At 51.1% G+C, this 27409-nt stretch overlaps 1 protein-coding gene across 10 annotated transcripts in view; it reads left to right on the top strand.

The window, feature by feature from the left end:
• The window catches only part of SLC37A1 (solute carrier family 37 member 1), a 60534-nt gene that overhangs the window by 13719 nt on the left and 19406 nt on the right, over positions 1 to 27409 (top strand). For 4 of the 10 annotated variants that reach the window (XM_084754144.1, XM_084754148.1, XM_084754145.1 and 1 more), the window contains exons 2-10: positions 3135 to 3354; positions 9821 to 9902; positions 13465 to 13591; positions 14337 to 14415; positions 17192 to 17327; positions 19138 to 19214; positions 20187 to 20353; positions 23417 to 23454; positions 24821 to 24901. In XM_084754144.1, coding sequence (XP_084610270.1) covers positions 3299 to 3354; positions 9821 to 9902; positions 13465 to 13591; positions 14337 to 14415; positions 17192 to 17327; positions 19138 to 19214; positions 20187 to 20353; positions 23417 to 23454; positions 24821 to 24901 — 843 coding nt within the window. In that variant the 5' untranslated portion in view covers positions 3135 to 3298. Of the gene's footprint in view, positions 1 to 20; positions 76 to 2277; positions 2522 to 3134; positions 3355 to 9820; positions 9903 to 13464; positions 13592 to 14336; positions 14416 to 17191; positions 17328 to 19137; positions 19215 to 20186; positions 20354 to 23416; positions 23455 to 24820; positions 24902 to 27409 lie in introns of all 10 variants that reach the window. The other 6 variants (XM_084754151.1, XM_084754143.1, XM_084754149.1 and 3 more) reach the window with 4 other exon arrangements.

Below are 27409 nucleotides of genomic sequence, written 5' to 3'. Positions count from 1 at the left end.
AAGACCTTTCCCATCTCTAGGTTTGAATCCCTAAACTGCCTTTTCCTGGTCTTCAGACCTCTCTGCACCTGGCTGGTGGGTGGCTGCCTGCCAGCTCGTCCGAGAACTTAAATTGCGTGAAGTTGGGCGAGTTGGTAAATTAAATTATTCGGCTTTGCACATTGATATCTTTATTCATGCTTGATTAGAGGGCATCTGGAAATTCCCTCTCTTGGGGGGTCCCGTTTGCACCCTGTGGTCTTGGGAATACTTTTACAGATACCGTTCCATAGGCAAAGCCTGGGATGCGTTGTTTGTTGTGAGTGACAGAATTCGGACTCGTATTTAAGTCCAGGACAAATGAAAATGATCATTTCTGTTTATCTCCTATGGGGAATGGAGTTTTTAAAAGCTTAGAAGGTGCTAGATTGGAGAAGTTACAGTTTGTCTTGGTTTAAAAAAAAAACCAACTCTAGAAACTGTAGGAGGGATTCGGTTGGTAATTTTGACACGTTGCCTTAGGCTGCTGTGATTTTTGTCTGTGTACTAAAGCCTGGGAAAACCCCTTGAGGCATTATTCTCGGTTTTGCTAACTCCCACCCACTTCTGAGTCTCCTTGTAGGGCTGATGGTTCCCAGTGGCTCAGACCCCTGAGCCGGGAGGCTCGTGGGTGTGTCTGCTCCTCAGCCAGGTTCTCCGCCTGCTCCTGAGACTGGTAGGGGGTTTGTCTCACAGCCCAACCGCTCCTAATAGCTCGCCCTGCCCTGTCAGATAACACCGTCTTCTTATCCTTTTCTCTAATGGGCTACAGTTCACTGGGGAGCTTCTAAGAGGGTGACATTTAAAAACTATTTTCCTGTGCTGGGGCTGTATGCCAAAGCTAGTCAGCCAAGCTCCCCTTCAGTGCAGGGATGGGCAGGAGGAAGTGTGCTTGTAGCTGAGAAGACAACCCTCCCCTCTCCCCCCTCCCCCCCCCCCAAATGGAAGGCCTGGAATCTGCAGGAATGTAAAGCCCACCCAGCTGAACTAGCCTCTTAGAGCATTGGTTCTCAACCCTCCTAATGCTGTGGCCCTTTAATACAGTCCCTCATGTTGTGGTGACCCCCACCCCCCATCCCCCCATAAAATTATTTCATTGCTACTACTTCATAACTGTAATCTAGCTACTGTTATGAATGGTAATGTGACTATCTGATATGTGACCCCTCTTAAGGTTGACACCCACAGGCTGAGAGAGCCACTCTCTTAAGAGTAAAAGCTATGCCTTGGGCTCCAGGAGGGTGTGTCAGTAGGAAAATGGCTTTGTTAAGCAGAGTTCTCAACACCCCAAATGTGGAATTGGCCATCTGTGCACTTCCCGGGAGACTGGATACTCACCCCAACCCCACTTCGTCATCATCATCTCTGTGGAGTCCCTAGCATTATTTGTGGAAGCAGGGAGCTTTCTCTCCTAAGGACTTTTAAGGTTCTTCTGGAGCTTTGCTGTCAGGCCAGGTTCTGCCTCGCTGGATGACAGATGGGTCTCACTGGCCACAGGTGTGAATTGTCAGTATTTTGATAAAGGAAAGAAAGAAAAGAAAAAAGGACCCTGGCCGTCCATTTTCAAGCCTTGTACAATTGGAAAGCATATATAGGGCCAAGCCCAATGAGCCCGTTTTGAGCAAAGCCTTTTTGAAAGGTATCGTCTACAAATGAAGGTTTGAGCCTGAGTCCTGCAACTTTGGTTGGATCTGGAGGCAGGCTCTTGCTACATACCTCTGGCTGGCCTGGTACTTACTAGATAACCCTGGCTGGCTTCCAACTCAAAATGGTCCTTCTGCCTCAGTGCTGGGATCACAGGCCTGGCATCAGGCTGCCTCCCTTGGAGTTCTTTGCTTTTGTCCTGAGCTATGGTATGGGTCAGGGAAAGACTGCCTTCCTGAAGCTCACCCCAGAACCACCCACAGTGGTACTGATGGACTGTCTACTGGGCCAAAGGCCTTTCTAGGATCATGTCTTTGTGTAACATGGTTGATGCCATTAAAGCCATCATTTTTTAGCTGGAGAAGTTAAGGGAGCTGACGGGATAGTGGCCTGGGCTGCTTCACTGCAGGTCTCTGTGGGGTCAGAAATGAGTGATGTTTGCTAAGGCCCTGTGGGGGCCCTTGGGAAAGGTGGAGCCCTCCCCTGGTGGGGTTGGAAGGGCCTCCATGCCTCCATGATGGTTTCTGAGCTAAACTCTCTTCAGGGTTATCAGTTGTGTGCATGTGACCTGCTGGGCTTGGAACCCAGAGCCTGTGCCCAGCTGCTCCTCCTTAGGACACATGTCTGTCAAAAGCTCAGAAGAAGGGATAGGTGCGGAAGTAGATTCCACTTCGGAAGAACACAGTGCCTTGGAAATATATGTCCTGAGGGTGATGTGGAGCTCACCTACCTGGGGACTGGCCCCATTCTCAGTGCTCAGACTTTGTACCATCCCTTCCAGCATTGCCCGCCTTCAGAGCTAATGGGGCTAATGATGTGAGCACAGTGGCAGATGGGAAGTTCATCCCCTCAGTGGTAGGTGTGTCAGATTCAGTTGCGGAGCCACAACCGAAGCGACGGGACGGTTGACCCCTCCTGCCTTTTTGCCCAGGCCCACAGTCCTTTCCTGCCGACGCTCACAGGGAGGCCTGGTGGGTAGTAATGAAGTGAACAAGTCCAGAGCCCGCCCCCACCCCATGCTCTGAGAATTGTGCATGTGACTAAACATATGCTTTGGGTGCAGGCTGGCCAGACCCATCTCTGGAAGCCCTAAAGGCGGAGGTGAACGCCCACTTCCCTCCAGCAATCATTAGAGCATCTCGTGAACTCCATTTGAGCAAACCTCCCCAGGGCATCCGTGATGGGAGCAGCCTCTGGTTGTGAAAGTGTAGCTTTGATCAGTCGTGGGTGACGTCTCCCCACCTGCAGAATGACTTCCTCCTGCCAGTGTCTCCAAGCTTCTATTGTCAGGACCACAGTTGTTTGGTTTGGGGTTTTTTGTTTGTTTGTTTTTTGAGACAGGGTTTCTTTGTGTAGCTTTGGCTGTCCCGGACCTCATTTTGTAGACCAGGCTGGCCTCGAACTCACAGACTGATCCCTGGGGGAGTAGGGAGAGGAGCCACAGACTCTTAATGCCTCTCTTTCTCCCATAGAGCTCAGCTCCCTGATGGAAGGAAGAGAGGACAGGACCCAGTAGGACACAACATCTGCTGTTGCTTTCCAGGCTGTGTGAGCCACGGGGCTGTCAAAACAACCTTAATCGGTTTCTGAAGTGTCTGATTTGGGGACTACAGCTCCGAGGCCAGGGGCGACGTAGATGGCTCGACTCCCTGTGGGCATCCGCTTCATCATCTCCTTCTCCAGGGATCAGTGGTAAGCTCGGTGGTGGTCCATCGTCTGGAGAGATGCGTGTGTGTGTGTGTGTGTGTGTGTGTGTGTGTGTGTGTGCGCGCGCGCGTGTGCGTGTGTTGGGGGCAAACTGGCAGTAGCATTGGGTGGCTTCTTTACCCATATTTTGTTATAGAGCATGAGCCTCAGGCTTTCCCATGGCTGTTGAGTGGTGGCTGCTGTGACCTTGGGTCCTCAGGAGTCCTGTGTTTTGGTGGTGACATCAGACAGCATTTAGACTTCCGTTACTCTCCCGTTGCTGCAGTGCAACATCATGGCTAAGGCAACTTACAGAAGGGAGGGGTTATCTTGGCTTAGGGTTCCAGAGACTTAGAGGCCATCACGGCAGGGAGGCGTGGAGCCAAGTGGGAGGTGTGCCAGCAGGAGCAGGAGACTGACACCTCATATCCACAAACGAAAAAGCAAGCTGGTAATGGCGGGAGCCCCCTAAAACTCAAAGCCTGCCCCTCAGTGGCATTCTCCCTCCGGCAAGCCTGTACCACCCAAAACTCCCCAAATACCACCAAGAGGGGAGCACCAAGTGTTCGGGTGCCAGAGCCTTGCAGGGGACAGTTCTTATTTAAACCACCACGACTGGCTATTAGCCGGGTTATGTATTGGTGTTTGTGCAGTAAGCCCTGGTACCTCTGGCTCCAGATGAGTGGCCTGGCTGCACAGGGCAGATGAAACTGAGAGACCAAACACCACGCTCTCTCTGATGAGGGGGCGTCTCTCTCGGCGGCTCTGGGACTCACCTCACAGGTGGACCCGTTCACTCCACACTCCTCAAGGGTGGTGATGCAGACTGGAGCTCTGCAGCCCCCACTGCACCCTCCTCCTCCTAATCTGTCAGGGAGGAAAAACTTACCTTTTCCCCGTTTGCTTTATTTCTGTGGCGCTGGGATGGAACCCAGGGCCTTGTGCTTGCTAGAGGAGCGCTCGGGCACTGACCTGAGTCCTCAGCCCTTCTCCCGTTTTATGAGGAAGGCTCGGGCAAATTAAGCTGATAAACGTGTTCGTGGAGGTTCGCGGAGAACTGTGGGCCCCGTGAGGCATTTAGAACCTGGGGCTTATTACCCTGTTCGATAGGAGACGTGGGGAAATGTCGGGTCCCAGCCCGCAGGAAAAATCGAATCAGGGTTCACCTGAAAGAGGGAGTGGGGATTGAAAGTAGGACACAGAGAGTGAGAAATAGCGAATCAAGTCAGGAAATTTCTGATCAAGATTCACTTTATTGCCCGACTAGCAGGAACATATATAGGGCAAGGTCAATAGGATATATTCTTATCTCACCCTAGCCCCCGGGCAAGAATGCAATAACTTAAATCACTCCCTATAGAACTTCCTAGCTCTCTGAGTAGTTCCTTGTAAGAACTTCCTAGATCCTCTGGGTGGTTCCAAGTTGAGACTTCTCTACTTCTTTCAAAGGTAAATAGTCCAAGGATAGCTTAGAACACAAGACCTCGTGGTGAGGTAAAGGTCAGCAACTCGAAGGTCACAACATATAGCCTAAGCACAGGATTTCTGACGTGGCAGAATTTGGCATGGCTTCTTCCCACAGGAAAAGGCACTTAACAGAGCAACTGGCCTTTTGGAAAGAAAAGAAGCTCCTTAACAGTACAGGTAGCGGGCTAGGAAGCTGCGGTGGGGTGCCGTGACAAGGGACTCCTTGCTCTGATCTCAGAGGTACAGGAAGCAGGGCCAGTCTGTAAGCCTCAAGACCCTCTCCTCAGACTCCTCAGAGATCTACATCTTAGTAGGTCCCGCCCCGCCCCCCAAAAGGTGCCACTAACTGGTAATCAAGTGTTCAACGCAGGAGTTATCCAGGTAGTCTCATTGGCAGCCAAGGATGGCAATGGCTACAAAATCATAAATTGTCTTAAAACATTTTGAAGGGTTTTGTGTGTGTGTAGGGGGGTAATTTTTGGTTATTGTTGTAACATTTTGCTGGTTCTCAAGTGGACTAGATGGCAGGGTTATGTTACAGTGTTAAATAGTTGGCTGTGTCTGAATCCTGCTATATTCCCCTGAGGAGAGTCTGAGGTGCATCCTGAGCTGGCGCTTGATGGGATGTGCGGTTTGTTTTTTTCTTTTGTTTTGTTTTTTGAGACAGAGTTTCTCTGTGTAGCCTTGGCTGTGCTGGACTCGCTTTGTAAACCATGCTGGCTGGAACTCACAGAGATCCACTTGCCTCTATCTCCCAAGTGCTGGGATTAAAGGCATACGCCACCATGCTCGGTTTGGGATGTGGGGTTTTTTTGCTGAAAACTTACGGTTAACCCAGGCTGGATTTTTTTTTTAAAGATTTATTTATTTTTCAAACAGTACCTCATACCAGAAGAGGGCCCAGATTGCATTGTAGATGGTTATGAACCACCATGTGGCTGCTGAGAATTGAACTTAGGACCTTTGGAAGAACAGACAGTGTTCTGAACCTCTGAGCCATCTCTCCAGCCCCCCAGGCTGGATTCTTATATGGACATGTACCATTTGTCATATCTGGATAAGCGGGGTCCTGGAGAAGAAAACGCTGAACCCATTGGCTTCTCTTCATTTACTTTGTCTTCCAAGGGCACCTACAGCGTCACAGAAAAACCAAAGACTCGTTCCCTCTCCTGGAACAAAACACCACCACGAACCAAGGTCTCAGTGCACAAAATCGAGTCCGCCACAGTTGGGAAGGCTGAGGGTCCAAACTCAAAAGTGCAGCAGGGTCGTGGGCGTCTGATGGTTCCGGGTGACACCTTCCCTTCCTCCTTCAGGTCTTTGTGCTGCAGTGCCTCCGACGACCAGCTAAGTCATGCTGGTCCATGTCACCGTTGCCATACACCCTCCTTGTGTCTCTGTGGTTTTTGCTTTTTAGAGACAGGGCTCTCTACATAGCCCTGGCTGTTCTGGAACTGACTGTATAGCCCAGGCTGGCCTCAAACTCACAGAGATCCACCTGACTCTGCCTCTTGAGTTCTAGCATTAAAGAATTCACCACCACACCTTTGCTTGCACGCTCCATGCCACCTTCCCAGGGCCACCTTGCAGAAGGGTCTGAGGAGGCCACCAGTCCTTGAGTTTAGGACTATCCTAACCTGACCCCAGGCTAACTCATCTCGGGACCTTATTTCTGAATAAATTGATGCTCAGAAACCCTGTTCCTAGCTGGACATGGTGACGCACACCTGTAATCCCAGCACTCCGGAGGCAGAGGCAGGTGGATCTTTGTTAGTTCGAGGCCAGCTTGGTCTACAAAGAGAGTCTAAGACAGCCAAGGCTACACAGAGAAACCTGTCTCAAAAAACTAAAAGAAGCCGGGCTTGGTGGCGCACGCCTTTAATCCCAGCACTCGGGAGGCAGAGGCAGGTAGATCACTGTGAGTTCGAGGCCAGCCTGGTCTACAAAGCGAGTCTAGGACAGCCAAGGCCACACAGAGAAACCCTGTCTCGAAAAGCAAAAAAAAAAAAAAAAAAAAAAAAACTAAAAGAAAAAGAAAAAACCTATTCCTGTCTATGGGGAATGGCCCAGCAGAAGGAACAGCTTTAGACTCCTGCTTTGTGATGATGAAGAGGATGATGATAAATCTACCACGTAGTGTGAGGAGTCCAGAAGAATCTTGGATGACCTCAGCCTCATAGACCAGGATTGTGACCCTATGAACTCTCGGGCCTCCTCCTCCCAGAGGCCAGGCAGTGCGGGATGACTGCTCGCTAAGAGCAGCTATTACCCACACACCCTCCTGGAACGTGAAGGGCAGCCTGCAGCTACTGCCTCTCCCACACACTAGGTCCTCTAGGAAGCTGAGGAAACCAGAAGAAGAAGGGTGACTTTGGATAATGGAGGAAGTAGGCTGGGCCCAAGAACAGCTACTTGAAGATAAGGCTTCCTTTTCTGCCTCAGGGAAATCCTGCCTGCTCTTCCTTGACCTTTGACTCCAACCCACAGGAAGAGGCTTGCCAGCCCTGACTCCAGGAGCCTCTCTCTCTCTTCCTGAAGGGTCCACTCATAACGTCACCAGCATGCGTGAGAGGAGCACTTACTTTTGCCTGCACGCTCCACACCAGCTTCCCAGAGCCACCTGCAGAGGGGCCTGGTGGAAAGTCGGTCCCACGGCTACCACCACCTCATCCCCCGCGGTCTCTGCCTGAAACTTCCTTAGACTGAGGAATTTAGTGTGTCTGGGCTGGGCGCTCCTCAGCCCTTATCATCACTTGAGGAGAGTGGAGTAGACAGAGCCTAAGGCCACTAAGTCAGCCTTCTACTACTGCTCAGCGAAACCTTAGTCAAGCAGCCCTGAGCAGTCATCCCAGGTTCCTGAGTCAAACTGAGAGGCTCACATACAGAGACAGACAAACAGATACACACACACACACACACACACACACAGACAGACAGACAGACAGACATTGACAGCGAGAAACAGCCTGGCTGGCTGGGTAGGCCCAGCTTTGTCTCCTAAGTGCTGGGATAAACTCTACGCACATTTCTTTTCCTTTTTTTCTTTTTTTTTTTTTTCTACGCACATTTCATAGGTTTGCTTTCTTCCGGTCACCTCATGGGCTTGGACAGGGTGCCCTGGGGAACTTTCCACTCAGGCTTCCCCAGGGAGAGGAGAGCTCAGACAGGTCCTTATTTCCGAAAGCAAAGTGTCTGCTTGTGGACTCCTGCTCTTTCCCGCAGGGCCACCGCCCTACCTTCTCCACCTCAAATAGGCTCTTTGTTTGAGTCTGGAGATGTTTGTTTGTTTGTTTGTTTGTTTTGGCCTCGGATTTTTCTGAACATCGGTTTGTTTCTGTTTACGTGCATATGAGTACTGATGTGCACCTGTCATGGTGGTGCGTTGTGGGGGGCGGGGGGAGGGGCGGACTTGCAGGGATGGATTCTCTGCTTCAACTCTGTGGATTCTGGGGCTCCAGGTCAGGTCGTCAGGCCTGGTAGCAAGCACGGTCACTCACCGAGCCACCATCTCCCCCCTTGCAGACCTCTCTCCCCTCCACCTGGCCCACGCTTTAGACCTCTCCTCTCCAGACATGAACATCCATCCTAGGCAGAGTCTCACTTCTTGGGGTTCATGGTTTCAAAAGTCTCATAGCCATGGGGAGACAAGTGTCTTCCTTCCTGCCAAGCTGGCAGGCTCTGGGCTTTATAGCAAATGGTGAAGGCAAGAGAGGGTTTCCCTGGGCGCAAGCAAATGAACTGAGCAAGTGACGGGGCCTGTAGGAACCCCAACTTATTACTTGTCATTAGAAGTGGGGGCTGGGTGTGGGAAGAGACCCTCAACGCTAGCATCTGACAGTGTTACTGTGTAGACTGATGTCAAACATGGCTTGAATTATAACCCCCGCCCCCGTTACCCCCCCCCCCCCCGTGGAATCCACTAGAGGACTGTGTGTCGTGGGGACAGAAGTGTTGCGGAAGGAGGAGATGTCGGCTTCTCCCAGCTCCAAACGGCTTCTGAGAAAACAATTTCCACGACTGTCTGATTAAAGCAAACTGCATTAGAAGTGCACAAGGGCCTGGCCACATGACTGTCTCCCCCTTAAGCTGCGGTTTCAGAGAGCAGCCCCTCGCTGGCTTCTAAGTTCTCTTTTATAGGGAAGGGCGAGGGTGGATGGAAAACAGCTGTTGTTGAGAAAGTTGGCTCTTAGCATCTGGAGTGGGGTGCTGAGGGCCCAAGGCTGCCCATGGGGTAGATATATGCAAGAAAACATGTGGAAAGGGAGTCCCCAAAAGTGTCCAGGAGTTTAGCAAGGCAAAGAGGTAGGTATACATCGTGGGGCTACAAGTTCAGCATAGGTTGAAAAACATGGCTTGCAGGATGCATTAGGTTTAGGAAAAGAAACTTGTTCTTGTAAGGCATGGAGTCTTTTTATTTTATTTATTATTATTATTATTATTATTATTATTATTATTATTACTATTACTATTTATTTTATTTTTATTTTTGGTTTTTTGAGACAGGGTTTCTCTGTGTAGCCTTGGCTGTCCTGGACTCACTTTGTAGACTAGGCTGGCCTCGCACTTACAGTGATACGCCTGCTTCTGCCTCCCAAGTGCTAGGATTAAAGGCATGCGCCACTATGCCCGGCTCTATTTTTTTTTTTTTTTTAAGACAGGATTTCTCTGTGTAGCCTTGGCTGTCCTGGACTCGCTTTGTAGACCAGGCTGGCTTCGAACTCACAGAGATTCGCCTGCCTCTGCCTCCCGAGTGCTGGGATTACAGGCCTGGGCCACCACCGCTGGGCTAGGTGTGGTGTCTAAGCAACAATGTGTAACAGTGTGGCTCCTGTTTTGGTTTCCTGCTTCATCTGTCTCAGTTTGGACAATCAGGAGTAGCAGGGTTTTGAATGTCCTGATACTGTCGTGAGGTTGTAAGTGGGATTGGTGTGTGACTAACATGCAGATGACACAGTGGGACACCTCTCATACCCTGTACGTGTGTGTGTGTGTGTGTGTGTTCCAGGTACCGCGCCTTCATTTTTATGCTGACGTTCCTGCTCTATGCAAGCTTCCACTTATCCCGAAAGCCTATCAGCATAGTGAAGGTAAGAGGTCTTCTTCACACATGGGGCTATCTTGTAATCTGCCTGAAGTCTGGTGACTCTAGGAAGGTCGGGAGATGTGGAGAGGAAGAAAGTGGGATGGAATGGCTGAGGGTGGGGGGTGGGGGGGTAGGGTGGGGGTGGAGTGGGGGGCCAGGGTGGGGGTGGAGTGGGGTGGGGTGGGGGGGTGGCAAGTTTCTAGAGATGAACTATTCTAGCATCTTAATTGTAGGGTCTTTTGTTAATGTTTTAGGGCTTTTTGGTTTTGGTTTTTTGTTTTGGTTTTTTCCTTTTTAAGAAACTCTTTAATCCCAGCATTTGGGAGGCAGAGGCAGGCAGATGGCTGTGAGTTCAAGGCCAGCCTGGTCTAGAAAGTGAGTCCAGGACAATCAAGGCTACACAGAGAAATCCTGTCTCGAAAAACCAGAAAATAAAAAAAAAAAAAGAAACTCGAATTTTGTTTCGTTTTTGTTTTTTGAGACAGAATTTCTCTGGGTAATAGCCCTGGCTGTCCTGGAACTCTCTATGTAGACCAGGGCTGGCCTCAAGCTCACAGAGATCTACCTGCCTCTGCCTCTCGAGAGAAACTCAAGCTTTTACAATGCTTCATTCTTTATCCCCTCGGAGGCATATCTCCATCAGACTACAGAATTCCAGAATTCCCAGACTTAGTTAAATATTTCTGTTGTCTGGGTTTTCTTTCTTGGTGGATCCAGTCTTAAATGCGTCCCCAAGTGGCTCCTACTCTTGGTACGGTTTGACCCCTCGCCCCACAGTTTGACCCCTTGCCTCACAGTTTGACCCCTCGCCCCACAGTTTGACCCCTCACCCAGCTCTGAAGCAGCCTCTGTAGTTCAGGCACTGAATGTACAGATGAGGGCAGGTGATGGGCTAGGAAACAGGTGTCCCACTAGACGTCAAGTCCTCTGTATCAATGCCAGAACTAGCAAGGAAACACCTATGTTTTCTCAGCCCCACCTGACTTGTGGGCTGGCTGCAGGAATGAATGGCTTTTGACTACTGTAGAGGAAACAAAGATGCTATCCAGTGCCAACATCAGACTATTTTATGACTCTGTTCCCTGCTGTCCTTCCAACGCTCGGCAGAGATTTGATCCAGGTCTCTGGTGTTAGGAACTTGTCAGCTAAGCAAGGTTAGCTGCCCCAGCATTAGAGACGATGTAGAGGGCCACTGCCTCTGTGTGCCTTCTCCATCAGATTCATTTACTAAGAAAGTTCTAGTCACCAGCCAAGGACAATACATGCAGTAAACTTCGAACCTCTACCCAGATCTACCCAATAGACAGGACATTCTTTACAGTTGAGTAGAGAGTGGGGTCTGCCTTTCACACGAACTCTGGTGCCCCATATTTGACCACATCCCCTGGATGGGGAGGCCTGCTGGCACTCAGAGGAAGGATAGCAGGCTACCAAGAAGAAACTTGATACCCTATGAGCATATACAGGGGAAAGAGGTCCCCCTCAGTCACAGTCATAGGGGAAGGGAGTAAGGGGAAAATGGGAGGGAGGGAGGAATGGGAGGATACAAGGGATGGGATAACAATTGAGATGTAATATGAATAAATTAATAAAATATATTTAAAAAAAAAAAGAAAGTCCTAGTAAGTAGTAGCCAGGAGTTTGCCAGAGAAACACTTGGAGGATTTGTTTTGTTTTATTGGTTTTTCAAGACAGGGTTTCTTTGTACGGCCCTGACTGTCCTAGAACTAGCTCGGTAGACCAGGTTGGCCTCAAACTCACGGAGATCTGCTGGCCTCTGCCTCTGCCTCCTGAGTGCTGGGACAGCAACAAGTTGTTAATCGCCGCTCATTTGCTCCTTGACCCTGGAAACATCTAGTGCCTCGTAGGTCCATCCAATGACAGGGAAGAAACATTCTGTCTGGCACACTTGGAGACCTTTAAGAAAGGTTTCAAAGAGGCCTGTGGGGTAGGCCACTTAATCGGTGGCATTAAAAGCTCCTGTGTGTGACATGTGACAAGGGCTCTGACATCAGCACCAGCAATCAGCTCTGGAAGTTTGAATGCCGTCTCTGTGACCTTTTCCTGCTTAGAGAGATTTGTGCTTGGCTCTAGACAGAGGCAAATCACCAAAGGCAAACAGCAGGCCACCCCTGTAGGGGCCTGAGTGAGCACTGACATCTTGGGATCAAGTGTAGTGAGGGAGCCGGGCTGGGGCTTCCAGGACTGACCTGGAAAGGTTGGGTCTGCATGGGGGGAGGGGGGCCACCTCCAGTACCAGGGAGAGGGTGGAACCACAGCCACTGCTTGGGGGACAGACATGGTGAGGAGTGAGGTGGAGCTGGCCACCTAAGGGTCTCTCTGGCAGGACCTGGCCCTTGGACTCTACCTGATGAGCGGGGATATGAACGTGGCTCAAGGTCACACTTTCCTTTCCTTAGGTCTGCAGAAGTGACCGTTGGGGGTGGTCTCTGGGTTCTTGAGGAAGTATCTTAGTTTGAACCAATCCCTTACTTGATGGTCATAAGCACTTGTGTTTGCTCTCTGACACAGTTTTCCCAGCAGCCCTGGCGGTGTTATTCAGTGTATATGAGCTCATCTTGGTGTCTTCTCCATTGGTCCCCTGGCTCACAGGCTCTCTATTATTATTTTTTAAGATTTATTTACTTATTATTACATATACAGTGTTCTGCCTGCATATATATCTGCCCGCCAGAAGAGGGTACCAGATTGTCAGCCACCATGTGGTTGCTGGGAATTGAGCTCATGACCTCTGGAAGAGCAGTCAGTGCTCTTACCACTGAGCCATCTCTCCAGCCCCCTTATTTTTATTTATGTGTCTGAGCGTTTTGCCTACATGTGTGTATGTACATTGTATGCATGCCTGGCTTTGGAGGTCAGAAGAGGGTGCCTGACACCCTGAAACTGGAGTTAGATGAACAGTTAGGAGCCACCAAGTGGGTGCAGGGAACTGAGCCAGAGCAGCCAGTGCTCAGAACTGCTGAGCCATCACTCCAGCCCCTGGGCTCTGTTCCTTACAGTGCTGCCCCAGAGTCTCCAAGGCAGCTATTACTGGCATATGGTCAGCATCTTGTGTGGTTCTGTCTAACGCCCAGAATTCCCAGTGCACCTGCCTATGGATTTGCCTGAAGCTGAGTCCTGCAGGCTGCTTTGCCTCTTGATACAGATGAGACTGTCTCCATATATAATTTAGACTTCACGGCGCCTTAGGAAGCCTGCAACCTGCTGCAGCTCCCACTGTAAATAGCACAAATGGCCCCAGGAGCAGCAATGATTCTAGGAGGGACCCCGTGAGTCACCATCTGCTGTCTGTGTTTCCCAGAAGGTTATAAACAAAACTGGAATACATTGCTTACTGACCATGGACCTCAGGGCTGCAAACGGGCAGTGATCCTCCAGTGAACATGACTCATTTGTCAAGTGACACTGGGTCAATCAGGGTTACACTTGCCTCTAGTCATCACTGATTGCTTTTCTTTTCCTCTGATTTTAAAAAAAATGTACCTTTAAAACCCATTGAGAGGCCAAGTAAACTCTTATTTCTGGCTCATCTCTGTCTGCCGTAGGGTGAGCTCCATAAGCAGTGTGCCGCAGGGGACGAGCCCAGAGTCAGTGGCCCTAGCAGCAGTACCAGGCATGGCCCCACCCACTGGCTCCTGGACAACGAGACAGACTGTGGCTGGGCCCCCTTCGGTGAGTTCCGGTCAGCCGCTCTGTTGCCCAGGGATCTTGGCAGCCATCCATTGGGGTTCCTACAGCCTACCTAGTCTCTGGTGTGTGATAACTGTCCCCTAGGAAAACATTAGTTGGTACCATCAGAGCTTCTGTGCCTACATGCTGAGGGGCCACCCCCTAAGTAGAGCATGACTGGGCTGGGGAAGTCTCTGGAAGATAGCCTGCCGTGTGTGCTTGCCGCACGTGGAGGTTAGGGCTTGCCAGGCAAAATCTGATGAGAGGGTTGCTATAGGCCAGCCAGGATGATGTTGGAACACAAAGTCAAACCCACTGCAGCCAATGCGGTTTGCCTCCAGTCTGAAGGACACATACAAGGACAACTTGAAAGGGGTAACTTTTTTTTATTTTTTGGTTTTGGTTTTTCAAGACAGGGTTTCTCTGTGTAACCTTGGCTGGCCTGGACTCGCTTTGTAGACCAGGCTGGTCTCGAACTCACAGCGATCCACCTGCCTCTGCCTCCTGAGTGCTGGGATTAAAGGCGTGCACCACCACACCCGGGTGAAAGGGGTAATTTTATTTTCCTTTACAGGAAGCTGGCCAGTAGCTGGGCTGCTGTGTTTTGTTTTGGTTTTGGTTGTTGTTGTTGGAGTTAGAGCACCTCCCTTTCGAAGGGACTTACAGAACTAAGTGTTGTGTTTTATAGCCCTCTCTAGACCGGACTAAATAACCCTGAGCCTTTCTGTTGACTCTCAAACCCACATAGATAAGAACAACTACCAGCAGCTGCTCGGGGCCCTGGATTACTCCTTCCTGTGCGCCTATGCCGTCGGGATGTACCTGAGGTAGGGGCGCCCATGCTCGGACCCTCCCCAGTACGGAAAGTTCCCTCCCTGTCATTGGATGGACCTAAGAGGCGCTAGATGTTCCCAGGGTCAGGGAGCAAATGAGCGGCCGATTAAAAACTGGTTGATGTTGTTAGCCCCGCCATATTTTGGGGTTGTTGGGTTTGGTTTGGGTTTTTTTTTTTGTTTTGTTTTGTTTTTGAGACAGGGTTTCTCTGTGTAGCCTTGGCTCTCCTGGACTCACTTTGTAGACCAGGCTGGCCTCGAACTTGCAGAGATCCACCTGCCTCTGCCTCCCCTCTTCCACCTGAGTGCTGGGATTACAGCCATGCATCACCGAGCCTAGCTGTACTCCACCATATTTTAAAATAATGTTGTGGAAGGGTTAGAGAGAACATTCAGTGGTAAGGTGTTTGCTAGCATACACAGCATACAAGAGACCCTTGGTTCAAGCCCCAGTACTGGAAAGAAAAATAGGAAAAGCATTGTAGGGACCAAGAGCCTTCATTAAAGAGTCTTTGTTTACACACCCAATGCCTTGGCATCTCAGGGAATCCCTGCAAGTGTTTAACCGCTTCTCTGAGAGCCTCCCAACATGTGTAATCAAGACCCAGGGACCCATGTGGTTCCTGCCCATGGTGGATATAGCCCTTTTCATCAGATGCAGATGCCGCACGATTGCTCAGAGCATGTGTGGGTGAGAAGCTGGGTTGAAAAAGATGCTTAAGTGCCAGAGTGTGAGGCACGCCTGGCCAAAGAGCAATAGCATGTCAGCCCAGGCTCCACCAGCCCGCCAGCCCCACACCCTCTTGCCTTAACTGCACACAAAATACTCTGCAGTGAAAGCGGGACTTTCAACTTGGTTCTCAGCTGGGGGTGGTTTTATTCCCCTAGAGAACACAGTGGTGCCTGAAACATCTGCAGCTAAGGAAGGGGAGCCTAGTGTCACTCATCTGTGTGCAGAGACCAGGGGTTCTGCTAAACACCCCGGCACGTAGCAAGATCATGATTCCAAAGAACTCCTGTCAAAAAAAAAACCCCAGCTTAGTAATTGAGGCAGGTTTCTTGTCACGTCTGTATTGGCAAAGGTAGTTTCCCAGGCGGCTCATCAGTGGGTTTATTGAAATGGGATTTCGATGGGCATAAGTCCATAAGAAAGTCTGGGAAAGGAGGCAAGGATGCCTGCCACTTCACTGATGGGCTTTGTGCTGTGACAGGAAGGCATGACAGACAGCCCTCAGAGCATGGGGTGGTTACCGCTGAGGTCTTGACAGTCAATGTCATGTGATGCTGTAGGCCAAATGGAACCATGGGAGGTGGGTGCACCCAGGTCTTGCCTGGCAGGATCAGCAGGTGCAGCATGGGTGTGAGTCCCGTATGAATCAGATGGGGTGTGGGGCAGGGCCCATTCCATCAGAATTGTTCTGTAAGTCTCCCAGAGAAGACACAAGCGCTACCACCAGGTGGTCATACTATAAGACATCTCCCAGCAGTTGCCACTGGGAGCCCATATGACTCAGTGCCTTGTCCTGTGCCTGGGCAGGTTAGCAGCCCTGAACATGTCCCCTAATCCCTGAAGTGAGCCAGGTGGAGTGGGTAAACCTTATTCTTTATTTGTGTGTATGTGACATGTGTGGGTGTGGGTGTGACATGTGTGCAGGTGTTCATGGAGGTGAGAAGAGGGCATCAGATCCCCTGGAGCAGTTGTGAGTCTCGTGACATGGGTGCTGGAAACCAAACCTCAGGTCCTCTAGAAGAACGCAAGTGCTCTTGACCAGTGAGCCATCTCTCCAGGCCCCAAAAGGTTTTGAAGATCACAAAGGGCTCAGTCACGGATCTCTTGTGTCTGCTGAAATCACGTGCGTCGCCCTGGTGATGTTGTTGGTAAAGTGGTAGAGAGTGGTGTGGTGGCAGTGGTGGCCTGTCTTACATCTGGCTGGAGCCTTGTTGTGGTCGTCACCACCACTTCAGTTTGACAGCACATGTGTGTACATGCACATGTATGCACACGCACATGTATGTAGCTCACCAAGCCTCACTGCTGCTCTTAGGGCTCAGGCTCAGCCTCTCCGGATGGGCCTTATACACCACATAAGAAAATGTCTTTCAGTCAGGCAGCTTTGGCTGTGGCAGGAAGTGGTCACCCAGGCAGTGGAGTGTTGTCTTGGCTGACCCGCCCGATGGGTGTGTTCACGAAGGTTTCTTGGTTACCGCACATTGGATGGGTGGCTTGCTCAGGGTCACAGTGGTCCCCTTTTTAATTCTTCATTTGCGGCCAACTCAGTGGTTGACGTTTTAAATAGCTCTGTATACCGACTGTGTGTTGTTGAGACAGAAGGAGGCTTAACAAACAGGGCGGGTCCTGCTTTATTAGGTAGTATTGGTGTGCATCACAGTGTGCACTTTATTGTTTGACAGTTAGTGGTTTATTTGTTATTTATTTATTTTGGTTTTTCCAGACAGGGTTTCTCTGTGTAGCCTTGGCTGTTCTGGACTCACTTTGTAGACCAGGCTGGCCTCGAACTCACAGTGATCTACCTGCCTCTGCCTCCCCTAAGCACCTGGCTCAGTCAGTGATTTTTATGAGAAATGAAGTTAAGGGGTCCCAGGGAAGTGAGTGAGCTCCACAGGGCAAAAAATTCCTGTCCCACCTAGTGGACTCAGTGGTCTGGAAGCACAGCGAATGGCACGGAACATCCGGGAGACGTGGCCGTAGCTGTTAGCGGTGTACTGTGCTGTTTCCTCATGCCTGTTCCCTTTTTCCTTGTTCCTTCAGTGGCATAATAGGGGAGCGCCTGCCGATTAGGTATTACCTGACTTTTGGGATGCTGGCCAGCGGGGCCTTCACAGCTCTGTTTGGCCTGGGCTATTTCTACAACATCCACAGGCTGGGATTCTACGTGGTGACCCAGGTAAGGGCATGATCGAGGTTCACCCTGAGGAACAGGACGGCAAGGCCAGGTCCACCTCTGCTAGGAGAATGGATGGCAGGTGCTGGTGAGGGGCAGAACAGCACCCTTCAGAGTCAAGGCTCCAGCAGTTGGCTTGGGAAAGCCTTCCTCCCGTGTACTTAACTTCCTGTCTTAAAAGGTGTCGGCTTGGCAGACCAATGAGGTGCAAAGCCCTAATGATCATGCCAAAGTGGCCATGGAGGTGACCAGGGTAGAAGGAGGGCTCAGCTTAGAGCCAGCCAAGACAGGTATGAAGCCTTCGGCACAGGGTCAGGAGGAATGGTGAGGTGCCGAAGGTGGTGTCAGAAGCCCAGCTGTGCCCTCCTTGAGGGCCCAGCCTCTCTAGGCCCTCTTGGCTTCTGCAGTCTCCCGTGGGTAAATATTGACTCGCAAGGGAAACAGAGCTGCTCAACTTCCCCAGAGGACCAAGGGTGCAGAGGTGTGATTAAAAAAAAAAAAAAGCTCAAAGCAAGCCTTGTTTAATTTTGTTTTTTTACGACTGTGCCGTTGAGCCTGAGAAAGCTTAGCCGCTTTATTGCAAACGTGCTTTGTTCTTGTGGACGGTTAGTTTTCCCTGGCATCCTTAGGGGAATCTGTTACCAAGGACCTCGGCTGCTCAGGTCCCTTGCATTAAGTGGCCTAGGCCTCACATCATTCCTGTGCACATCTTCCTGTAAGCCATTCAGTCGCCTCTAGATTATTTATAACACCTAACATGGCGCGGATGCTGCGTCTCTGTAGCTGTCACACAGTGTAGGGAACACTGATCGCTCAGCATGGAGGCAGCTTTCGTAGTCCCAACATTGCATTTAGTGTCCCTGCTTTGATTCCTTGGATGCAGAATCCCCATCTGCTCCTCCAGCAAAGGCCGAGCTGCCGATCCAGGAGCAGCTGCAGCTGGGCTTGCTGCCTCCTGCAGCACCCGTTGTCCCGTGAGACAGCGGGTCACTTTTTGCTATGACCTCAGTCTGAATATACCAATGTGAACTCCCTGGGACTGGGCCTCTGGTTAAGTGTAGGCCTGGCACCTGCTCTCCAACATCTTGGAGAGGGCGGGAATGCACGGCAAGCTGGGTAAAGGCTGCGGTGGCATCTGAGGAGGAATCTTTTTTGTGGGCAGTCAGGGAAGACATGCCGCCGTCTCTCGGCTGCATTTGTAGCCGTTTATAAACCAGTCTAGAAAGAGAAGAGCTCTTGTCTCTACAGAATGCTTAGATTCCAAGGAGTCTGGAATGCTTGCGCCCAGCCTCTCAGAGTATTCCTGGCTCGGTTGGCTTTATTTTTAAGTGTTTTAGGCAAAGTCTCATGTTGTAGCCCAGGCTGGCCTCAAACTCACTCAGAGCATTCCTGCTGAGTACTGGGATTATGAATGTGAACCACCATGTAAGGCTTGGGTTGGCTTTTTTTTTTTTTTTTACTTTTCCTGTGTGTGTGTGTGTGTGTGTGTGTGTGTGTGTTGTATTGCCCAGGCAGATATCAAACTCCCCTCCTCAACAGTCAGCTTCCCCAGCAGCTAAGATTAACAACCATGCACCGCTATGCCTAGCTTATATATACTTTATAATATATGCGTGTTTCTAAAAAGTTTATGTATATGAACTACATACATATTTTAAATTTCATAGGTTAAGCTATATGTAAATATAGACCTTACATCTCACTTGAGTGGTGAGATAAAGTGCTATGTGTTATTTTGGTGTGAGTCAAAGGGAGGACGGGAAACGACCAACATCTCCCCCTCAGTACAGTAAGACTCCCTTCTTACCTGCAGATCATTAACGGACTGGTGCAGACCACAGGCTGGCCTAGTGTTGTTACCTGCCTCAGCAACTGGTTTGGAAAAGGAAGGTAAGGAAAAAACAAAACAAACGGACAAACAAAATGGCCCCATCTCCAAAAGCTTTTTTTTTTTTAAAGATTCCAATGGAAACTAGACCACATTATTACATTATTTTCAAGTTTTCTCTCAGCCTATTTTGGGAACATTAATAAGACTCTACTTTGAAGATTGCAATGTATCGAACCCTCCAACTTGGAGGCTCTGCAGTTCACACAGGCTACAGCCCCTGTACCTGCAGAACCCAGTCCTCCCCGCCCCGGCCACTTAGGCAGGTAATGTGACCTGAACTCCACACCTGAGAGCTGTGTCTACCTATACCTGAGAGCTAGCTGCTGTGTGGCCTCTGGCCTCAGCTTCCCTCACACTTGTGGGGGCATAGAGAGACTGGGGATCCACGCCAGGCCTCCTGAATTTGAGTCTGCCTCCGGCTGTGGAGGTTAGGACACTCTGGCAGAGGTCACCCGGTCCATAATTAGCAGGCCTGACCCAGTTCTGGTGCAGTCATTTGTAGTCCCTGCCTGGCTTAGCTGGGGGTTAGGTAACCATAGAGACGCCACCCAAGATGGAGAGGCTAAAATGGGAGATGGACTCAGAAGCCCGATTTAGAAAGCTTGTTTTAATCATCTGGCACGTGAGCCAGCGTGCGCTCCTGCCACCGTGAGAGTCAACTGACTACCGTGTTTGTGGAGGCACAAATTTAAACCCTCAGTCTTCCAAGAATTGTAGGAAAAGCCCCCATTCCTCTTTGAATCGTAGACTCGGGGATCTCTGAGTAAAGGTGTGCCGATGAAGCCTGCGCCAGACCGGAAGTACAGCTCTCCGCGGAGAGCCGCCATCTTGGCGCCTGTAGCTGGAGACCCCGTGGGGGTCAGGCTGGCTCCTCTGTGCCCTGGCTCTCATGCGGCTGTGCTTTCGCCCTGCAAGCCGATCCCATTTGGGCACCACTGTGCCGCTCACTGCCCCATCATGCTGTGTTGTAGGCGAGGCCTGATCATGGGGATTTGGAACTCGCACACCTCCGTGGGCAACATTCTGGGGTCCTTGATTGCCGGCTACTGGGTGTCCACGTGCTGGGGCCTTTCGTTTATCGTGCCCGGGGCCATCGTGGCAGCCATGGGGATAATATGCTTTCTCTTTCTCATCGAACGTAAGTACTCATGGCCCTAGAGATGGTCACCTGGGCTTTAGTCTTCAGAGCAGATCAGTGTGGACTAAAGTGCTGCGGTGCCTGTTTTCACCCTGGCTATGCCCTAGCCAGGCCCTGTACAGACGTCCCCAGCAGCCCAATCTCTCCAGGGCTTGCACAGTTTTCTGCTCTTTCCCAGTTCCTTGAGTGACCCCCTGCCTATGGGAATCCCTTCCTCTCCTCATCTTCCCCACCCCACCCTTCCCTTAGCCCCATTTGCCTGCGTCATCAGGGCGTCTCAGATCCTCCTCATACATCCACCCCATACAAACCCAGCCATCCTACGTGGCTGCACCTGCTCACCCCGGCCACCTCCGCACGCTAACATGGACTTTGCCAGCTTGTGTACTTTACGATAAGCCGAGTCTCAGGCAATGTCATAAATCCATGGTGTGGCTTAAATCTATATATCTTACTAAGTACAGTGTCTACAGGGAAATGAAGTCCACATTCTATTCTGGTCAGCCCCAGACTTCCCATTTAACAAGCTTTGAAAATCACTTTTTCCTGTGTTTTTTTTTTTAATTTTTATTTTATTAATTTATTCTTATTACATCTCAATCCCATCCCTGTATCCTCCCATTCCTCCCTCCTTCCCATTTTCCCCTTACTCCCCTCCCCTATGACTGTGACTGAGGGGGACTTCCTCCCCCTTTATATGCTCATAGGGTATCAAGTCTCTTCTTGGTAGCCTGCTATCCTTCCTCTGAGTGCCACCAGGTCTCCCCATCCAGGGGACGTGGTCAAATATGAAAATCACTTTTAAAGCAAAGGTGGTGGAGGAGCCAGGCTGTTCTGGCCCTAAACCTGGTCGTATAAGCTAGGCTGGCCATTTGGTTCTTCGATTTCTTTCTTTCTTTCTTTCTTTCTTTCTTTCTTTCTTTGCTTGAAGCGAGATGGAAGCACATGTCTCTGGTGTGTGAGAGTAGCCCCAGCCTCTGCCCTCATCTCCAGGGCTCCAGATCCTTTGTTCTGCACACACTGGCCTTGCCCTAAATCCCCAGTTTCCACTCCTGCCCCCACTGCTCAAGCCAACCTCTTAGTTTTTCAGTGACCTCCATCTTGCCAAGCTAGGGGGATGCGGCTCTCTCGGCCAGCTCTTTGGGTTGTGAAAATCGAAACTGAACATTCAGACATGAAACTTAGGTGGGCGATCTGTGAGCTGAAGGGGCCATGTGGGCCACTGCTTAGCCCTATTTCGGTGTTCACCAGAGGCCCAGGAAGTGACAGGCAGCTTGGCAGGCCAGCCCCAGCAAGTGCACTGTGGGGCAAGCAGGGCCTTGTGGCTTCTGGACTAAAACAACCGGTTAACTAGCTGGCGTGTCACTGGAGTTCTCGGAAAGGCCATTATGCCAGCTGTCTGCCTGGGTCTTGTCCCTTCCCCGCCCCTAGGCATTCATCTTATACCAGACACCTGGAAGAGTGACACTTCCTCCTCACTGGGGCCCCAGGTCCCGTGTCCGCCCTGTCCTGCTTTCTGGAGTCCCCAGGGAATGTGTTCTCTTCTTTAGCTGACAGAGGAGCTGGTTTAGGGTAAGGAGGATGGGAGGAAGGAACAGGGTGTGGCCGTGGCTACGTAGGCTACAGGTTGCATTTCAGCCCAGGTCATCCTGGACGGGGGTGTTGTCCGCACTCAGAACAGGATTCTCAAGAACAGTGGATCTCTGTTTTTACCTTTTTATCAATCCAGAGCCTGCTTCCCATGAGCCCCCACTCCTGCTACTAATGGGCTGGGTAAAACTGAGAGGTGAGGCCGGCCATCTGCTTTGAGCTCACTGCTCAGTTCATCTCCTTCCACACTTTGCCCTCCCCCGTTCATACCAGCTGGTTCGCCTCATCAGCCACCTCTCACCCCTGGCCCTGCTTCTGCCTGGATTGGGCTGTTCATTGAAGTTCATTGTCTCCATACCTGCCCCAGGCCACAGACCTGGTCACGGTGCCCTGGCGGCCCCTTCTCCTCCCTGCGCTGTGCAAGGATGCCTCCGAGGCCCAGTGCACAGCTGTGTGCTCCTTCAGCCTGGACCTTGCTGTGCTCCCCAGCAGGATGTCTCCTTACCCCCACCCCTGTACTGTGCCAACCATATCTGAGGTCAGCTCTACGTCTCACACTTTTGCATGAAGATCTGAGCTTGGCCCTACTCCCTGCCTTGCGATTAAGACCCTCTTCCTTCCTCCTCCTTCATCTGTCATAACCAGGACATTTTCCCAGGTGGCAGAAAATGTCCCATGTGGAGTGCCCCTCCCCCCACTGTGTTAGGCCCCAGGGCTGTTCTCATGCATAGTCTCTAAAGTACACAGGGTTCAGGAAACAAGCTGCCACTTGCTTGAGGAGTTTGAGTGGCCACCCAAGTGCCAGCAGGTCACTGGATAAGTTTCAGGTGACAGACAGACAGGACATTTTCATGACCCCCTCGCTTCCTTGCAGTGACACCAGCACTCTGTTTTCTCCCAGCAGGCATCTGATCTGCACTCACTTTCATTGCTAAGAAATCCATCCCCCCGCCACAAATGCTGTTCTGACAATACTCTGGGGCCAGCCCCGTGCTTTCTAGTTTGTCCTTGGGTCCACCGTGTCCTTGGGGCTGATTTACCACGCTGTCAACCTCTTTCCATAATTCAAAGTGGTGTCCACACCCATGGCCTGGTGCTTGCTGGTGTGGGCTGCCACATGCCCAAGCCCTCCCCTCAGCAGCCCCTTGCCCTGGACTGTCTTTCTTCCTTAAGCTTCTGTTTAGAAAGAACACCTTGTTCTCTTCAAATGAACTTTAGTACGTGCACTCACGGACATGTGGCTAATAAAAGTTACAGTAGTGAAACACACCTAGCCACTCTCACAGTCCCCTCTTTTGTTACTGTGTTTGTGGGAAGAGCCCCTTAAAACCACCCACTTAGGAACACCAGGTGAAGAACCGGTCCGGGTCCGTTGCCAGCGGTACCCTAAGGGCTACTAAGGGCCCTGGTTGGGTTCATTTGCTGTAGGCAGCAGTGCTCAGCCACCCATCCATCTCCTGTTTACTCTTTCAGACCCGAAGGACATCAAGTGCTCTTCCACCCTGCCCACGGTAAGAGCTCCCCCTGACTCCCCACCCCCAACTCTCCCCCAACTCCCCACCCCCATCTCCTGTTTTCTTATTGTACAGCTTAGTCCTCTGTGCAGCCCACACTGGCAGTAGCGAGAGGCTGACCCCAGCCTCACATGACAAAGAGCCTCTCTCAGTCCGCATCACCACCCACGGAGCACTTCCTGTTGACCAGCTCCTTCATTCTAAGCTCCACCTTCAGAGGCTACCTGAAACATGCCACCACAGCCTGGCCTCACAGCCCCCTGTGACATCAGTCAGCGTACAATCTTTTTTACCTGTCCACCCTGTGAAATGTGAGGACCTTCCTGGGGATATCAAGCAGCCCCTGGGTCTCAGCTCTGGGGACAGTGCCTGAACTGTACAGCAGGGGGCACCAGAGCCTCTTCTTCCTATTGAGGGTTAACAGGCTTCTAGTGGGTAAGGGGGTACTAGGGAGGGGGGTAGGGTGGGAGCATTGTGGTGCTTTATTAACCAAAACAAAAGTAAGCAAAGACGGCTGCTATATTCTGGAAAAGTAACTGTGGGTGGTATTTGATTTGTTTGTTTTTTGAGACAGGGTTTCTCTGTGTAGCCTTGGCTGTCCTATACTCACTTTTTTGTAGACCAGGCTGGCCTCAAACTCATAGCGATCTTTCTGCTTCTGCCTCCCAAGTGCTGGGATTAAAGGCATGTGCCACCACGCCCAGCTGTGGGTGGTATTTGAAAGTGTGCTCCAAGCCATTTCCCTGCCTGACTAGATTTTCCTAGCCCAAGCTTACAGAGGCCTCTGTGTGTCACACAGTGGCCAACCTCTAGGCGCAGGAGAACCGGGATGCTCACTTCCCTGTGGGAACATCTGTCCCTCCGAACAGCTGTGGCACGTGTGTTGTAGAGCTGAATCTGCCTGATTCGCCCGTCCCCCACCACCCCCCAATACATCATCTTGGTCAAAAGGCCAAAGCGCATCTTAATTTTCCCCTTTCCGAATTTCTGCACAAGTCGCTGGGCTCAGCTGCCCTGAGGGCTCTATGGCATGCTGGGCAGGGGGCAAAAACAGAGCAGTTGGCATCTCCACCCTCTCAGTGCGTCACAGGTGGGGTTCAGCTTCAACATATGGAGTTGTGGGGGTGCTCAGCCATGGCAGAACTGATGGGGGAAACATCAATTAGGCTTTGAGACTTTTGTGGCTTTGTGTTTCTGGTGGGACCGTCTGAAGAGAGGCAGTCCCACAGAATGGGGGGAAATATGTACAGACTGTGTCTGAGGGGGGACCTCTATCTACTGTCTACTGTCTCTAGCAAGGCAGCCATCTCTTTAGCCCCAGTACAAGCATTTATAAGGAACTAAGGAAGTGCTTCTTTTCCAGCATTCCAAAGTCTCCGAGAACGGCATAAACAGATTTCGAGTTCAGAAGCAAACCGTCCGCAGTGAAACGAATGGCTCTCTGGTGGGTAACACGTGACTTCTACCTGCTGGGATGCCTTTGGAGGTTCAGAGCCAGGCTCCAAGCCCTGTGGAGACACCTGACTGGCTGTCCCTGTGCCTCAGGTGGGGAAGCCGAGCAGGCAGGTGCTGTTCCATCTGGCCCCAGCAGGTGTCACTGCGACACAGCTGTATGGTAGGTGGGTATTGCAGGTGGGGACCCAGCAGACAAGAGGAGCACACAGTGGCCTAGGGGTACAAAGCCATACAAAGAGTTCTTGTCGGCAGGCCCCCAAGAAGAGGTGGCAGATGTCATAAAAGGTCATCTCTTTCCTTTCTCCCACTTTCTAAATGAAGAAGCTGAGACACAAAGGTGCTAAGTTCCCGGTTCCGACCCCAGAACAAGCCCAGAAGCCTTCTCCATGCCTGGCCCTTCTCCCTGCGCCCCCCCCCCCATGCAGTTCTTCTGGATTCAGTTCCTCAGACAGTTCACGGACTTGCAGAGCTGAACCTCCTGGAGCATTTTAGACTCAGTCGTATCATTGAAGTTGTTTTCTTTCATTTTGAAGGCAGGTTCCTTAAAGTACTGATGCACTAAGCATGCTATCGGGGTTTTTTTTTGTTTTTTGTTTGTTTGTTTTTTTCCCAGAGAAATTTATTTGTGGTGTCTGGGGTGTGGGAAGAAAGACACATGATATCCTATATATCCTAGACTTTTAAGGAGCGTGCAGGCTGTGGCTAGTTAACCAAAGTGCCTGCAGACCTGTCCACCCTGCAGCCCAGGGGCCACATGCACCGTGCCCCGGCATAGCTTTGAATGCAGCCTGATGCATGGTTCTTGAACGTGGACTTTGTAGATGATAGCAGTGTGTTTCAACGTCAAAAGGTTGGTCACACCTGCGAGACTTTCGTCTTGCTTGAGTTTTATTTTTAAAAATCGCAACTTGATGAGTGTCACACCACCATGACACACTCCTGCAGTGGCCGAGAAGGCTGACATTTTGTTCTCTGTAGTGACCAGCCTGAAAGGGCTCACTCCGGCTTCAGTGTGCTGCTTTCCTCTTCCCGTTCTTTTTCCTCTGCAAGTTTGTCCACTGCCACCAAGAAGCCAGGTTCACACAGCCCAGTAACCTCATTCAAGCTGACTACAGTGGGGACTGACCCGTCAGGTACAGGCCCTGCTTGCGTGGTATCATGAGCAAGCCCCTGCCTCTGCCCTTGCCATGGGTTAGGATATGTAGGGAGGGTGTCCCCCAAACTTGGCAGGAGCCCCTGGTTATCTTCTTTCCCAGAGTGTTCCAGCCTGACCCCAGGGGCTCCCCACCATTACTCATGCCAACCGCAAGGCTTAATGCCGAGGCCACATGTTGGCTGCACAGGAACCCCCTTTGGTCTTTGTGGGATTGCCATGGTTGCCTTGGGATAGTCATAATTTCCATCCCCATGGCCGCTTGTCCTCTTCCTCCTTGGCATCTGTCACTGGCCAGGGCTCGGACACACCTGAGACCCCCTCCATGAGCCTCAGAAGGGTGAGCTCATTGGCCTGTGCCTTCCTTGCTGGGTGGGAAGCACAGACCTCAGCAAGGGCAGGCTTCCCCAGCGTGGCTACAGGCACACCCAAGTGAATGGAGTGAGGCATTTAACTAGAAGAGTAGTAGCCTTTGCATCGTGTGTGTGTGTGTGTGTGGGTGGTGGTGGTGCTGTTGCTGTTGCTGTTGCTGTTGGCATTTAACTACAGTAGTAGCCTTTGTACCTTGTGTCGTGTTGTGTGTATGTTGCTGTTGTTGTTGCTGCTGCTGCTACTCCTGTTCTTTTTGTCAGTAGCAGGAATGAATCCCCTCATTCATCGTGCAGCCCTCAGGCTGGACCGCACGTGAAACCTGTTTATTGAGTGTTTAAAGACAGGAGCCCTGCCTCCTGCCCCCAGGATTTGTCTCTTGTCGCCCAGTGGCTCCGTGGTCACTCTAAAAGGAAATAGCATCCCTTCTTGCTTGCTTTGGAAGGCCAGCCACTACCTTACTTTCCCAGTTCTTCCAGCCTGCAAAGGCTAGAAGGTATGGGTATAGACTGGTGTCTGCTTCCCGAGCAGTCTGAGTGTGCAGTTTTAAGAAAGCCCAGCAGGTGGCGCCTTGGGGTACTTTATATTCCAGGGCATTACCTGCTGGAGAGCAGGTGGGCTTTCGGTAGCAGACCTGGCCTCTTACTGCTCTCCAAGTCAACAGACTGCTTCTGTCCTGGCCAGGTGCACTCTCTGCACTTGCATTGCCTTATGGCTTGCTGCATCTTACCCCCTTGTCAGACCCCTCTCTGTTTACAAGGGCCTGTGAAGTCCTGCAGGTCTCGGCGTGGTCCCCAGGGCCTTTCCTGAAGCATGGAGCTGTTCAGAGATTTCTGCAGCTCAGCTAGCCTGGGAATGGGGTCTTGGGCTCTCGGAGGAGCCAACATTAAGTATGATGGAGAACTAGTGGCAGGTCTCCCAAGCTGAACACCTCAAGCTCACGCAGAATGCTGAGTGTCTGCTTGTCAGTCCTGC

The sequence above is a fragment of the Acomys minous genome (assembly GCF_964271855.1).
Source record: "Acomys minous genome assembly, chromosome: 13".
NCBI classification, from domain to species: Eukaryota; Metazoa; Chordata; class Mammalia; order Rodentia; family Muridae; genus Acomys; species Acomys minous.
This window is presented reverse-complemented; position numbering and strand designations above follow the sequence as displayed.